The sequence below is a fragment of the Opisthorchis viverrini genome, assembly GCF_000715545.1.
Source record: "Opisthorchis viverrini unplaced genomic scaffold opera_v5_9, whole genome shotgun sequence".
Classification (NCBI taxonomy): Eukaryota; Metazoa; Platyhelminthes; class Trematoda; order Opisthorchiida; family Opisthorchiidae; genus Opisthorchis; species Opisthorchis viverrini.
Genome location: NW_008751665.1, coordinates 4,112,308 through 4,128,350, shown reverse-complemented (window position 1 = coordinate 4,128,350; position 16,043 = coordinate 4,112,308). Strand labels below are relative to the sequence as shown.

General features: G+C 46.2%; 1 protein-coding gene across 1 annotated transcript; it reads right to left on the bottom strand.

Moving 5' to 3' along the window:
- Positions 1–2,983: 2,983 nt before the first annotated feature.
- Positions 2,984–3,545, bottom strand: T265_00937 (hypothetical protein; the record flags this gene model as incomplete). Its single annotated transcript, XM_009164832.1, has 3 exons — positions 2,984–3,174; positions 3,212–3,326; positions 3,455–3,545. 3 exons carry the CDS (start codon positions 3,506–3,508, stop codon positions 2,984–2,986), a joined length of 360 nt encoding a protein of 119 aa, XP_009163096.1.
- Positions 3,546–16,043: the final 12,498 nt, after the last annotated feature.

The window sequence follows — 16,043 nt, the reverse complement described above, 5'->3', positions numbered from 1 at the left end:
GATAATGAGACGAACGCTGGAAGGTCTCCAAAACCCCGGTGTTCAAAAAGCCTGTGAAGAAATCTATATGGAATATGCAGACGACATCGTACTTATCTTCGAAGAGAAGGTGCATGTGTTTATGGGTGAAATGACCAAAGTCATCCCTTCGCTTGGTATGCATTTTGCACCTACACAGTGTGAGGTCATGCTCTGGACATGCAGTTACTAAATGCGCCACTTACAATCAATGAAAAGACACTCGAAGCTGTGGTGCGTTTTACGCATTTTGGAAGTTGTATTAGTTCTGATTGTAGTGTGACAGATGAGATTCTACAAAGCTCCGGTAGCGTTTGCTAATTTGAGACACCCATGGTGTCAGAGTGGTGTATCCCTGAATCTCAGAGAACGTGTGTCAAGCTACAGTGCGGGCTGCTTTGTTGTATGGATGGGACTTGGCCTGTTCGAGCAGTGATACTGAGACGTCTTCAGGTGTTCAACAATCATTGTCTCGGAACCATAGCTCGTGTGGGTTGGTATCCGCGAATTCGTAACGAGGCAATTAGAAAGCGAGTCTTCGGTTATGCAACGGGGACTTCCACTGAAGAATGTGTCCATCACCAGAAGCTGTCTTGGTTGGGACATGCCTAGCCATAGTTTGCCGATTAGAGTGCTGTTTTCCATGCCAAACTCAGATTTGCGGAAGCAGAGAGTATGGCCAAATCTTGACATGGCCAAAGGTGTTTTCGAGTACGAAACGCTTGGGTGCTGTCGGTGCTACTCGTCTTCCAGGATGAGGACCGCGTGATCTCCATCGCGTCTAGTTAGAGACACTGCAAGATATGACTACCAACCGATATTAGTGGCGCACTTGTCAGTTTTTACCCACACTGCCTAAATGAGTGTCTGGATGTGTAGACACCTCAGAATGATTGAGCTAGCAATGAGTCCCTCCCCTGCCAACCTTCACAATAGGGCTTTCAAAAAAATCATGGTTGCGGTAGTGAAACATCGGTGTTGAAAAATGATGTCATGCTGTCAATGCCAGTGGTGAGAAACATGAAAGCTACTGCGAAGCAGCGAAAATTCTCCGCTATCCACATAGTTAACGAACACTGACTGGGCTACCTAATGTTTCAATAATGTTCGCCTGGTCTGTTTGTGCATTTTCACCCCTTGTCAGGATTACAGCAGCTACGGTATTGGCCAAATGAATCAGACCTCGTAGGCTTAAGCCACGAACAAAAATAGGCAACCCGAAAGAGGTAGGGTTGCGGTTGCACTCCTACAACGGGTTACACCATTTTTGTACCTTCTCTAGCCTTATCGACGGAACAAAAAGCACAACTGACTCGAGGTAAATATCGTGTAACTGGAATTCCCTGAGGCATTTGGTCGTGTCAATTGTTGTATTCGTTCAAGCCGAGGGCTAGATACAGCCCAGTGATTAAAGCGCGAATTATTGACCGGAAGGTCCGGCATGCAGAAATTAGCATGTCGTTGTTGAATCCAACAGGGACAAAGCGTTTGTGTCTCAGCTGTTCCTCAAAACATATGGTATTAAGTTTGAACAGCGATAAGGAAAAAGCGAACGAGACAGACAGCAGGATATACGCACATGCTGACTTCTGCAAAGAAAATTGTCAGTTGTTACACACCCTCAAAAAGACCACGCACCCCGAGTGGTCCGCCGACCGTTTTTCGCATACGGCTCCGTTTCTGGAGCCCTCTTCATATTTCATTGCAGTGTGTCCGAACCAACTTGTGTGTACTTCGACTTGGTTCACAAAACGTCGATGATGGTGTCCTTGGACCGTCTGCTTATCTGGTGTTTGCGATTCTACAACCCATAGAACCCAATACTGAGGGTTTACGGTGACCGCTTGCCCTTTGCATGTGAGTCCTGTACCTCCAGCTACCCTATACGTCACAGAGCGGTTACCAAGAACGAAAAACACGTACATCCGTAGTACACTTTAGATGCATGACTGTCGTGCAAGAGGGCTGACATGCTGTTTCACTCCCAAGCCTGAACAGGAGTGGCAGAATATCTGGGCTTAAGTTTGAACCACGGAACTCCCGGTCAGTATCTATGCGCTTCAACTGCTGAGATGTCTCGAATTCAAGATTGGCCCACGATGTTCGTTTACGACGCCGGTGCGGCTCTTTTGCCATTTGCATTCGCATTTCTTGGACCTGGTTCCAATCACCCACAATGTAGCCTCTAGGGAAACTCGATCCACCACTTGTGATCCTGATTCACGTCTCTTTGTCCGCCAACCTGGAGTTTCAAGAAGGTCCTGAGTAGCTGCTCGCTCTTTTCGACAAATAATCTCATTTGCATATCCATTTGGCCTACACGGGAGACTCAGCTGAACCTCTCGTTTGTGATATTCTTCAGCTGAATAGGCTACACAAAGGTCCCCTTATGTTTAAATTGGTATGACATTCGAGACACCTTGTGGGTGGCTTCGATTTCGAAAATACACTCTGATATCTTAAGCAAAATATTAGGCTGATCAAAGGGAAACTCGTGGACTGCACCTTCCTGATGAGCTCCAACAGAGGAACTGGTAGTGGGCTGCCGAAGAGTTTTTAGCAACCACGTGAAGAGTTTTCCAGTTGTCCCCGTGTTTTTATGAGCGGTCCTTGCCGTATTGTCAAACCACTATCTGCAAGCAGTCATTTGCGGCGTTTGATCAGTAAATGTGAAAACCACAAGCATGATTTTGACCCTAGTCACCGAACAAAGACGCCCATCAAGAGGAGTGTTGCATGTAGAACCCCCGCAAGGAAGACATGCAATGCAACTGAGAATATAACAAGTTAAAAGTGAGCATACAACAGGATAAAAGGTACGTAAAATGCCAACAGCGGGGCAAACAACTGCTGCCTGAAACGGGCTTGGTGTATGGGTCCACTGAGTTTGTGGTGCAAAACGGGGACAGCTGAGGGTTTTGCAGCAACGTACGGCAGCTATGTATCTTGTCAGATGTTAGACAATTCACTTGGCATTTGGCGCTCCATCACCAGACGGTCCACTTGGTTTTTTTACTTTACCTCCAGTACCACGACCCCCTGGCGCTTTGCGTTTCTTAACCGTCACTAGTTTGTCCGACCGATTCGTGCGTACACGGAGACTTCGTGCGGCATCCACATCCGCTAATTTTACATCGGACCCAAGCAACACCTTCGCTAAACACCATTCAGCGGTTTATTCATGACTACCAACCTTCTTCAATTGTGCGACTGATGGTGGAACCCTTTTTTAATCTCTTTGTCTTCTTGACAGAGGTCATTTGTCGTGTGTCACCCAGTTTTTCACCACCAAGAATTTCCTTACCTATCTGAAATGGAAACACAAAGAACAAATTAGAGTCTCGATCGGTAGCAAGAATGTGAACACAGATTGACAAAATACAGGCATGTAGTTTGGGAAATTATGTTGTTTTCCAACAGGAGAGGGTTCACCAACCTTTGCTGTCACCACCATCGTGTTCATTTTATGCAGCTGAGGCTTTTCTGCCATTGTTGCTGCCGGCTTTAGGCACTGAACCCAGTGAAATTCTAACCGTCTATTGGTGGACGTTCAAGGTCAACAGACCGCGCATTTCTCGCCCGGACGGGGTATCTGGAAATTCACTGACTGATATACAGGATCGAGACTTTTAATGCCTTTGTTCACCGTCTTTCAATCACATGAAAGATACAAACGAAAACAGTGCATCACCTTCTTTTAAGCTCCCAGTACCGAAAGCAATTACATTACAAAGTATCCAGCGTATGCTGAGAAAATGGTTCCGGGTTAAGTGTCTGAGGATGGCTATTACACGTTCCAACTGCACTGGTGCCTTCCTCCGAGTGACGAGAAGTGCGTCCGTCTATTATTCGGGGGAGACGCAGCGAATGGCTTTGTCATGCATGGTGAGAAAAGACCGGAAGACAGGTAGTGGTCTGCTTACTCAATAAGTTACATTACCAGGAGTGTGTGGCAAAGAAATAAAAATAATAACGCAAGATTGAGTATATAATAATAAAGAGGTCAGATGGAATAGACGCACTGGTAATTGTTCTCTTTAAAGTAGTTCGTCGTTGGCCAAGGTCAGCGAATAAACAATAATCCGATTTTGGTTTCCGTGGATCTTCTTCTGAACAGTTCCCACATATAATAGATCCCGAAGATGGTCTGAAATATTTTGATACCGGAGTTAGCACATGAGACTCGCGAATGAACGTTGCAAGCGCGAGCGAAATCAGAAGAGAGAGTCGAAGCACCTGACCACGTTTGTATTTTGTGAAATTGAACAGGTGCACGTTTTTGTAGTCTTCGTATTCAAACAAAAAACGATTATGCAATTGACGAAATATGTAGTGTTATAATGAAAGCAAAATGAAGGTGCAAATACCCACACTACTCTTCCACCAGGGCGTTGACCGTGAAAGAGGAAAACGCTCAAATAATTAAAGTAACGGATCAAGAATTGCTCATTTCAAGTTTCGTAATCAGCTAAGTGCTGAGGGAAATGGACGCGTCGTCCGGAGCGACTAGTGAAAGGAGTGAGGTTGGCGGCAGAGGTATCTCGGGTAGGTGCGGGTGTGTTTGGGATAGCAGGATTGCTGGATGTGGTCGTGGGTGCTTCAATGTAGGCCGGTTTCAGACAATCAATGGAGACAGTGTCGTGCTTTCCGCTCCTCTCTAAAACAAAGTATTTGTAGTGACGTTCGATAACTTTGAAGAGGCCATCATAACAGAATTGGAGTGGTTTCCTCCTTGCGTCATGTCGGACGAATGCAGATGGTATAGAATGCAGATCGGTTGAGATGTGCTCTTTTCGCTTTGATCACCTTGTCGGTGTCGCAGGTAGTTCGGACATATGCTGTTTGAGACGGGTGACGAATGTGATGGGTGATTCGGGATGTGTGCCAGAAGGGAAAACAGTTCACCGGGTAAACGTAAAGTTATACCGTATACTATTTCGCCTGGTGAACACTGAAAATCTTCCTTAACAGGGGAGCGAATGGCAAGCAAAATGAGGGGCAAAGAAGAGGACCATAATGATGGGTTCGTTTGGGCAGCTCTGAGGTAGCGATGGAAGCAAGGGTAATACGCGGTGGTCGAAACGTGATGGAAACCTAATAGTGTAGAAAACTCACGGAAGAGAGTACACTGAAATTGTGAACCACGATCAGTGGTAACGGAGGAAGGTATGCCAAAGTTACTCACCCAACGCTGCAAAAACGAAAAGATCACCGTTTCAGCGGAAGTAACATAAATGGGTACAGCAACTGGAAAAACGGGTAAAACGAGCGATCGTGGTAAAGATATCCGCGAAACCGTTTGATGGGAAAGGTGGACCAAGAATGTCGAGATGAACGTGTGTGAATCGAGCATCAGGAACGGCAAATGAACCGATAGGTGAGTTCGTATGCTGAGTTACTTTGCTGGGTGGACAGGCGATGCACTGTTTGGCCCAGGATTTCAGGTCCTTATTCATGAAGGGACATACAAAGCGTGCACTAATCAACTTCCTGGTCGCTCTGATTCCTGGATTAGAAAATCCACGGAAGTGGTCGAAAACAACGCATCGAAAAGCTTCGGGGACGATTGGGCGAGCTGATCCGGTAGACATATCACAAAAAATGGTTCCGGATTGGAGGGGTAACGGAATTAAAGAGACTTGAAATGAAGGGAACGATAGAACGGTTCGCCAGCTTGGCTAGGTGCAACTGCATGGAAGGGAGAAGAGCGTTGATGTCAGGACGGGATAGGGCATCTGCGACGACATTGTCCGAACCTGGAGCGTACCGAATGTCGGTAGTGAACTGTGAAATATAGTCGAGATGGCGTATCTCGCGTGGTGAATATCGATCAGGCTTGGCGTTAAAGGCATACGTAGGTAGCTTATGGTTGGTTTGAATGGTAAACGATCTACCTCCTAACAAGTACCGGAAATGGCGAATAGCATGGTAAATTTCGAGTTATTCACGACCAAAAGTACTGTAACGCGCTTGGGCAGCCTGCATCTTCTGCGAGAATAAAGCCAATGGTTGAGATGCATTGTTAGCAACTTGATGAAGTACGGTGCCGACGGCAGCGTTTGAAGTATCAGTTGTCAAAATCAGCTTCGTACTTTCGTGAGTACCAAGGAAAGATAACTTTGTGGCGTGATCAATGGCCTGCTTGGCTCTTTAGAAAGTGGCATTGCCAGCATGGGGCAAAATAACAGATTTTCTTTGCAGCAAAGTAAATCGGTCAATGGCTGCATAATATCTGCACAATGGGGGATGAATCGCCGATACTAGTTGATGATATCGATGAATCGACGAAGTTGGGTGAGCGTGATGGGTAATGGAAAAGACTCTGGGGCCAAAATGCGATCGGGTAATGGTGAAGTACCTGTGGGATCAATGTGGTGGCCAAGAAAATCAAGGCTAGTACCACCGAATAAGCATTTATCAATGTTTAAACGTATGTTGTAAGTGGAAAGACGTTCAAACGCTGCCGTAAGATGAGCTGCATGCTCATTTGGGGAGGTGCTAGCGATTAAAACATCGTCACGATAGGCATACACAAAAGGTGAACCACCTGAAACTTCGTCCATGAGACGTCGAATCGTTTGAGCTGCATTTCGAAGACTGAATGACATACGCGTGAATTCGAAAAGGCCAAACGGTGCTGTGATGGCTGTTTTAGGGATGTCATCCGGGGCTACGGGTATGTGGTAGTATGCACGTACGAGATCGAGTTCGGAGAGTGTTTGCGCGGCGTAATTTACTTGCGGAATCGTGGATATGTGGGATGGGATACCTGTCTGAGATAATAGCGTTACTGAGAGAACGATAATCTCCACAAGGTCTCCAATCACCTTTAGATTTCTCGGGTACCATATGTAGGGGTGATGGCCAATGACTCGATGAAGGGCGGATGATGCCGAGTTCGAGCATGTGTACGAACTCGTGTTTTGCGATTTTTAGCTTATCCGGATGAAGTCGGCGGTAGTTATATGGACAGATGGACCTCTCGATCGGATGTGGTGAACGACGGAATGGGTGACTGGTTGGGTGTACTTACATGGATGAGCAAGGGTTGGAAAATCCCTATATCAGCAAAATGTGATAACTCGGATAACTGTGGATGAAGTTGGGGCACCAAATCCGTTGACTGAGAGGGAAGTTAGCATGTCCAAGAGGCGTTCATGTCGAACATCGACAGATAAGTTGAATCGAGTCTGGAAGTCCGTACCAATGATGGGTGTTTTGACGTCGGCCAAAAGAAAGATCCACTTGAACGCACGTCGCAATCCGAGGTCAAGCGTGAGGGAAAGTTCGCCGTGTGTAGCGATGCGGGTAAGGTTCGCGGCTCGTAACAAATAAGAAGCATAATCAGGAAGTGGATTCTTATGTGGTAGCACACTAACTTCAGCTCCCGTATATACGCGGAAACGTAGACCACTTGAACGATCGGTGATTTGGAATAGGCGACTAGTGCGAGGAGGACCACAGAAGGTCGTCGCTGTCACTGACTGGACGGGGTGTTTAAAGGGGTGTTGGTACGTGGCTTGAGGGAACAAGGCGGTTGGCATTTGCGTGCCTGAGGATGGGAAGTTTGATGATACCAGCACCAAGAAGGACAGGCACGAGACAACGATCGGGATCGTGAACGTGGTCGATGCTCGTTGATCTCTGGCCGTTGCAGGCGATCGGTCAGAGTATCAAACTTAGCTTGCAGTTGCGATATGGAAGTAAGAATCGTATCGGAATCTGTAGAAGCCGTAAGTATAAGGCGGAGACGGAGTTCACGGGGTTACTGGGATATTCTCCGTGGATTTTATCGGCCATCTGGCGTGGCTGCTCCAAGTTGTGGTCATCAACAAAAGTGCTGATGACGTGGGACATGGAACGTGAAAGTTTGTCGAGCCATAGTTGGGCCATGATTTTCACCGCTAGCTTACGGTCGCGGGGGAGACTGCGCATGTGGTGAAGCAGCTGTGACGGCGATCTGTCAGCAAGCACGACTGTGGTGAATAAGTCTAGTAGTAATTTGTTTTCTGATTTCCCTGTCCTACTGATGACGGCCGCTCGAAGGGCGTCATAGGGATTTCCCTTGGGAATATCCTCCAAAAGATCTTACAGTTCTGTTGCCGCACCACAAGTATGATTCTGGACAATATAGGAAAATCGGGTGACTTGGGAATTGATGCGTCGGGTGGTAAAATTGCCACCACCTGGTGAAACCATACCCTGGGATTGCGTGGATTATAGTCCGTTAAACGGATGCTAATTGCATTCTCAACTAAATCCGATGAACCAATCTGTGCCTCCATAACGACCGGGCATAGTAAACAAAATTATGGCGACTTGAAAGGAAAGGTTTTCAAAAAATATTTAAGAATAATCTGGATCACCAAATTTGTAGTGGTCCGCCTACCCAATAAGTTACTTTGCCAGGAGTATGTGGCAAAGAAATAAAAATAATAAGGCAAGATTGGGTTATCGAATAATAAACAGGTCATATGGAATAGAAGCACTAATAATTGTTATAATAATAATGTTTATTCCCAACTTGTGGGTGGCATACCGTCCGGCATGATCATAGTTTTACAGTCAGAATGGAGCATGACTGAGGGATTTGTTGGGGTGCGGATTGCACAAAAAGAGGACAATGTCACAAACAGTGGGGAACCCCTGATGATATAGCAATAATAGGTTATTTCCCAACTTTTTGGGAAAAGTGGGCATGAGGTTCGACTAGATCAAAGACAGTCAGGTGGCATGAACTAAAACTGGAAACCATTGCTGGCCATGAGTTACCTTGGGTGGTTAGGTAAATGGCCGGATTCACAACGAGCAAAAGTGGAGATGGAGATGGGGTAATTCAAATTGGGAGCACATGACAAGTTTTGTCTCAAAAATGTGGTTTAATCTGAAAGCAAGCAGACTCACTGGTTGCACTGTTGCAGGGGGATAGGTTGAATGGGGGAAAGTTGCTAATACGCAGGGCGACCTGAACTCCATATACGGATTTGAACTTGTGCAACAGGCAAGCCGAAATTGCAGCAGAAATGCCAGGCCAGCCAAGTCTGGGTACGGAAGAGCTCATCCCAGAGACGTGGCCTGATGGGAAATGCTCGAAGTTGTGGCTACAGGCTTGAGTGGGCGAGGGGTTGCAGTCGAGATTTTGGAGAAAATAGTTGCGGGGGTGCCATCTCACTGGGTATGACAGCGTCATGCCATCATCGCACTGACATGCTTCGGTTTATGGACAACCCGGAAACGGTCTTCAAGGGTTGGAGAAGGGATACGCAGATTCGTGGTGAGACGCCGGTTCTGGCTGAGACGGAGATTGACACGGAGTCATGCAGATGCAGGCTCACGGATAATTTTCCTTCTGTCAGAGGACCGTGTGAGTGTAGACCGGGCACCAGCCAGTTTGAGTGAATAAAAGTTCTAAGGGGAGTTTGGGCAACTGCGGTCGAGGATTGAAGCTTGGGAAAAGGGGCGAAGAGAAAGAAATAGAATGAAAGCGGTAACGCTTGGTGGGTGTTAGGAGGTATGAGATACAACGGCGTCGATAGAAAAAAATCTAAAAGTGGAAGACAGCAAGCTAAGTGGACCCAAGAAAGGTGAATGCGTTTGCTGCTCCAGAAGCCAAGTACTAGTTGGTCCAGAGTAAGTGCCTAGATTTAGGAAGGTGAACTTTGTCGTCGAGGTAGCTATTAGGGGGGCTAGCTGTTGGACTAGTTGAAAACGGACGGTATTATTATTATTATTTAAGGTAGTTCGCCGTTGGGAAGGGTCAACGATCTTCGGTCGTGTGTGATGGTTCCACCGCACTTTCGAAATAGTCAAGGAACCAGTGACCTCGGCGACGATGCTTCAGTTTCGATGGATCGTATTTGTCCAATCCTTCAAACAAAAATTCCTGCGCATCCTGGTTGATTTTAAGGTACGCATGACGAGAACGTCAGAGCCCAAAGCTTCCGATGTGGGTTAATATGGCGCCTTGGTTTCATGTTTTACTTTCAGAAAAATTGCTAAAGCATCTGGGAAAATGTATGAACGGTGATGTGTAAGATTATATCGCATTTGTGGTACATTCGTGCAACAGGTACGGAAGCGTATCCTGCATGCGAATAACAGAATCACCAAAATGAAAGATTTGGTCAGATTTTTGGGCACGGATTTTCGCAAACAATCAATGAATATCTTCGGCTCCATCAACAACACAATTAAGGATTATTCCTCTTTCAATACAGAGTTGCTCTGACACCAGGATTCAGTGGAAAAGTTCTGCGAGCTTTCCTTGCCCCTGATTTTCGAGATCAACCAATCTGATCAAAGGGCGAAGATGAAGACTAAAACCAAGCAAGGAGTTAACAAGATTCATAACCGCGGGGATAGTTCTTTTACACTGAGACGCCGCTTCAAAAGCCATGTACTCCAAGGCCACATGCTTGAATACCACAATTGATTTTATAGGTAAATCAATCGGCTCGAAGTTGAGGCAAGTGTTTGATCGAATCCATGAAAATGGAGAACTTTGGCATTGGATGTCTGATGTGAGTTGGATGGACAAAAATAAATGATTGCTTTAATAAATTTTTACTTTCACGTTCAGCCCGCTCTGCAGCATGTTATCATTAATACGACGCGGCTGCTAGATAGGTGGCGCATTCCGTTATAGTTTGGGTGTAATGGGGTTAGGTGTTGGGACGTCTTTCGTGGGACGCATTCAGTTAGGAAGTGAATATGCCTCGTCATCTTTAAGTTTACAACCGTCGGCTTCACTCAAACACAGCAGGTTCTGGGAATTTTTGAGAAGTTACCCAATCTGAACGTAAATTATTTTCAGGTTGCCACCCTTAGCAGACCTTAGCCAACGGCGAAGCAACCTGTGGCAAGCGTAATGTGTTTATCATCCTGTTTGTCACCGTTGGCCATCGATGGTGACGCGTGGCATACATACTGGCAAAACCGCAGAGCAGTGGCCTTTGTGCACAAATCTATTATTTTTTTCCGTGACACTACCAAAGTGTCAAATGCCGTTGAAGACAGCGCCCAGCCAGGGCACTCAGTAAATTGTGTGCTGACAGTGTTGTTAAAACCACTGAATACACAAGCTCTAAAGAATTTTTGGAGATGTCAAGCGGCATGCCTGCTGCGACGATAGGAAGCTATTTCTTTATTGTAAATTTAGCCGAAAACCCGAGGTATTCAATGTGCAAGTCCAATATGTGCGAAAACATAATGAAACTAACATCGAAGGTTTATTTACTACCGCGATCACAGAGACGTGGAAGCCAATGCCATGTGAACGCCGCGCCAAAGGAAGACCGTCAGTAGGTTGAAACGGACTTCGTCAAAACAGCAATGGCCGAGGAGATTTCAAGGTTTCAAATAATTATCACCAACTGCTAAAACTTCGTTAAATTTTCTGCGGTTAAGATCATGATTCAAATGCATTTTGGATGTGCCTAAGGATCGGTCTCAAATGTGAGTGAAGTTGTACAGTTATGTTGCACGTCGAAGTCTCAAAAATTTCGAGTGGCCGATGTCGTCTTAGAAGTGTTATCTACCTTGGAACTGGTAGACTCCCCGCTGTCGCTGTTAGGCGGAAGTCAGCACAGGGCGGCGGACAGAGAAGGGTTGTCCGAATGCACGGGGCCGAACGAGCACCGCAAGTAAAATTGTTTGATTTGTGGGCAGGTAAAGTTGAAAGTTCAGTGCAATCTGATCCACCGGCCCAGCAGTTAAGAAGGAGCTCGTCCTAGAGACGGATGGAACCAGGCAAACAATTTTTTGTGGGCACAGGAAAATCGATGAGCTGGCAGATGTGGCTCCCTTAAGAGTGTGTAGAGAGTAGTTGCAGGTATCTCTTTAGACTCATCATTGTATTACCATGATTCGGTTTCTTGAGAGCCGCGTGAGGGCAGTGAGGTTTGAGGCGACCTGGTAGGTCACCGAGTATTTACTTTCTCAGGAAGACGGCGAGAGCTAAATCACTGTTTTGGCTCAAAACTACTTCCCATGAACTCATTCGACGGACTAGTTTGTTGTGAGTTTGCCTTCATCGTAACCCGCCTGCCCCTAGGACGCGTGCGATCACACCATTTCTGCAAGTTAAATTCCTTTAGTTTCCTCGGCATGTATTTGGCTCCTAAGTCATCTTTTTTGCTTTCGTTTATCCATTCCAGGTGGCCATATATATCATTTTTATTCATCATTGTCGCTTCACTCGCTTAGCTATTCCCACTCTAGGTTGATTGGCAGTTTTGGACAAAAATCCATCAACCGTACACCCATATGGCGACGTTCGCGATTTGGCCTTAATTACGTCGCATATATGCCATATCCACTGGTAAATGAATCCATCACCGCGAAATCCAGGCGCCGTTCTGCCGCAAGTAGTGACCTCTAACCCTAGACCGGCATGACATTTCGGCTGATGAGACCGCCTTGCGAGCGGGATGACGCCAACGTTTTGCCGTGGATGATGCTGTGTTTATTCTGGCCCGCAAAAAGGCCCAACCTGCCCAATGTCTTTCTCCACTGAGGTGGCTTTTCTGCATTCAACCGCCACCTAAGCCCCTTGGACTGGTATGGGCCCCTAACTTGAAGCTCTGGGAAATATACATGACAACTCACACACAAGACCCTAAAATCCCGTAAACCCACTTTTTTTACCCCCTTTCTGGCCGCCTTGAATGTTCGGTCAACGCTCAAAGCCTCTAAGCAGACAGCGCAAAATTTAAGGGTGCAATGTATGAACCGGGTGCTTCACTTTTTACCAAACCAGGAATTCTATCGTGAAAGCTTTTGAACCACTTGAACAAACGCACCAGACAGAGGGATACAAGTTAAGACGAGGCTCAGTGCGTGTTGCTGTTCCGATAGCCACGTGCAAGTCACTTCGTACGATCTGTCTGTCCGTCCACTTCATCCCGCTAAAACGGCTGCTTTAGAACCGGTAACGTATGTTGCCCGAGTGACCTTGATGGATGGGTTGACAGCTTTGAGTTCCCAAGCTTTTTATCTATCACCGGCTAAGTATCTATTGAGAGCTTATAGCTCCCAAAACAAGGGCGGGACCTGTGCTGGCCTGACAGTTATAGACCATGTGTCAGACCCTCCCTATAAGTTCGCACAGAAAATCAACTGTTGAATTGCGCAACCAGTTTAAATCTGGAGCGTCCATTCGCACCCATGCCCACACGGTTTCCTGTTAGCCTGAATATAGTTAGCCAGTCTAGTTCACTTTACTTTCAATATCTTCATATGCACTGCAATCAAGCAAGGTGAATCGCAACATCTTTAACACGTCGAGGAACTTTGGCTTGATCCACCGAAGCAGGCTTACGGGTCGTTTGTGAAGTGAGAACGTTCTCGATCAACCATTGCATTGTTTGGGGCCACCCCTGTGCACTCATCAGTCTGGAGTAAGGATCTGCATGGCTTCTTGACCTCAGGCACATCAGCGGTCCTTCGAGTACCCGCGATTTTGTCTTTTCAGTATTGTACTCCGCACCATCCTGGCAAACCCATTTGGAATTTTGCTCTCTACTGACCATAAATTGTGGTTGAGAGACATGTGTTTTCTCCCAACAGCGGCCGGTGCCTCATATCGCCGGCCTCGGAAAAGCTATCGTCCGCTAAAATCAATCGCCACAAACTTGATCAAGTCCTGGCCTCACCCCTTTTCGATGAGTGTGATTTGTCGCCGAAAATAAAGCCAAACTCAGCCTCCAGAATGATGAATTCCAATGAACTTTAACAGAAAAAAAATTGGAGATCCGAAGCAACTAAGAGAAGCTCATTACCATACCAGAATTTAGCTCTCGTACTGGGCCTGGGACTGCAGCTTAGTTGTGAGCCTTCTGGGGCGTGAACCATGCAAAAAATACGAAAGCGAAGGACGAAATCACCCTTCATCTACGTGCATTCAGAATCAGAATTGTCTGTGCTGTTGCATCACAAGCTTCGCTAGCTGCAGAATGGATAAAATTCGAAGCATTCTCACTCGTTTTCGAAGACACTTTGGGCCTTCAGTCAGAACACCATGCGCGGACTTGGTCTTCGTCCTGCAAAAGCTTCTGCTTGCTTCGGAAGAGTACAAAGTATGACACACCGGTTAATGGTGGACATAACAGGTCTCGATTATTCCGATAGACTAAAGGTGATAAACTTCTAACTCTTCCAACAGGGGAAGCTGACACAGGACCTTAATGAGATCTTTTCAAGTCACTATGAATGCCATAGTATTAGACAAGGGGAACCTCCGTTTCCTCTCTAAGGACTAAGTGAGCGTCAGAGTGTCCGTACCAGAAATGATCTTTCACCATCGTGAATTGACAGCTTTGAGTTCCCAAGCTTTTTATCTATCACCGGCTAAGTATCTATTGAGAGCTTATAGCTCCCAAAACAAGGGCGGGACCTGTGCTGGCCTGACAGTTATAGACCATGTGTCAGACCCTCCCTATAAGTTCGCACAGAAAATCAACTGTTGAATTGCGCAACCAGTTTAAATCTGGAGCGTCCATTCGCACCCATGCCCACACGGTTTCCTGTTAGCCTGAATATAGTTAGCCAGTCTAGTTCACTTTTCTTTCAATAACTTCATATGCACTGCAATCAAGCAAGGTGAATCGCAACATCTTTAACACGTCGAGGAACTTTGGCTTGATCCACCGAAGCAGGCTTAGGGGTGGTTTGTGAAGTGAGAACGTTCTCGATCAACCATTGCATTGTTTGGGGCCACCCCTGTGCACTCATCAGTCTGGAGTAAGGATCTGCATGGCTTCTTGACCTCAGGCACATCAGCGGTCCTTCGAGTACCCGCGATTTTGTCTTTTCAGTATTGTACTCCGCACCATCCTGGCAAACCCATTTGGAATTTTGCTCTCTACTGACCATAAATTGTGGTTGAGAGACATGTGTTTTCTCCCAACAGCGGCCGGTGCCTCATATCGCCGGCCTCGGAAAAGCTATCGTCCGCTAAAATCAATCGCCACAAACTTGATCAAGTCCTGGCCTCACCCCTTTTCGATGAGTGTGATTTGTCGCCGAAAATAAAGCCAAACTCAGCCTCCAGAATGATGAATTCCAATGAACTTTAACAGAAAAAAAATTGGAGATCCGAAGCAACTAAGAGAAGCTCATTACCATACCAGAATTTAGCTCTCGTACTGGGCCTGGGACTGCAGCTTAGTTGTGAGCCTTCTGGGGCGTGAACCATGCAAAAAATACGAAAGCGAAGGACGAAATCACCCTTCATCTACGTGCATTCAGAATCAGAATTGTCTGTGCTGTTGCATCACAAGCTTCGCTAGCTGCAGAATGGATAAAATTCGAAGCATTCTCACTCGTTTTCGAAGACACTTTGGGCCTTCAGTCAGAACACCATGCGCGGACTTGGTCTTCGTCCTGCAAAAGCTTCTGCTTGCTTCGGAAGAGTACAAAGTATGACACACCGGTTAATGGTGGACATAACAGGTCTCGATTATTCCGATAGACTAAAGGTGATAAACTTCTAACTCTTCCAACAGGGGAAGCTGACACAGGACCTTAATGAGATCTTTTCAAGTCACTATGAATGCCATAGTATTAGACAAGGGGAACCTCCGTTTCCTCTCTAAGGACTAAGTGAGCGTCAGAGTGTCCGTACCAGAAATGATCTTTCACCATCGTGAATACAATCCATTCATCTCAGAGGGCGGCCCCCGGAACAACCTCTTACTTTTGGCGGCTAACGTGAGCTCACCTGTCACCCTTAAACGTAGAACGGAGAAGAAATATTAGAAACCACCCAATTATAAACACGGAATCTTTATATACTGGATTCACAGTGTGTGAATAGGATGAACGTGTCATGCATAAACTCCCGTAAGATGCCCTGCGAGGCAACTCAAAAACCCCGATAGAAAATGGGAAGGGTAAATCGGGTAAAAGTAGAAAGTAGAAGAAATACATGTATAAGGAAGAAAGCAAAAACTGTGAAGGGAGAAAAAAATGCTGGAAATGAGGAGGATAACGTGAAAATCATAATTTTTTCTTTTCCTGACGGAAAA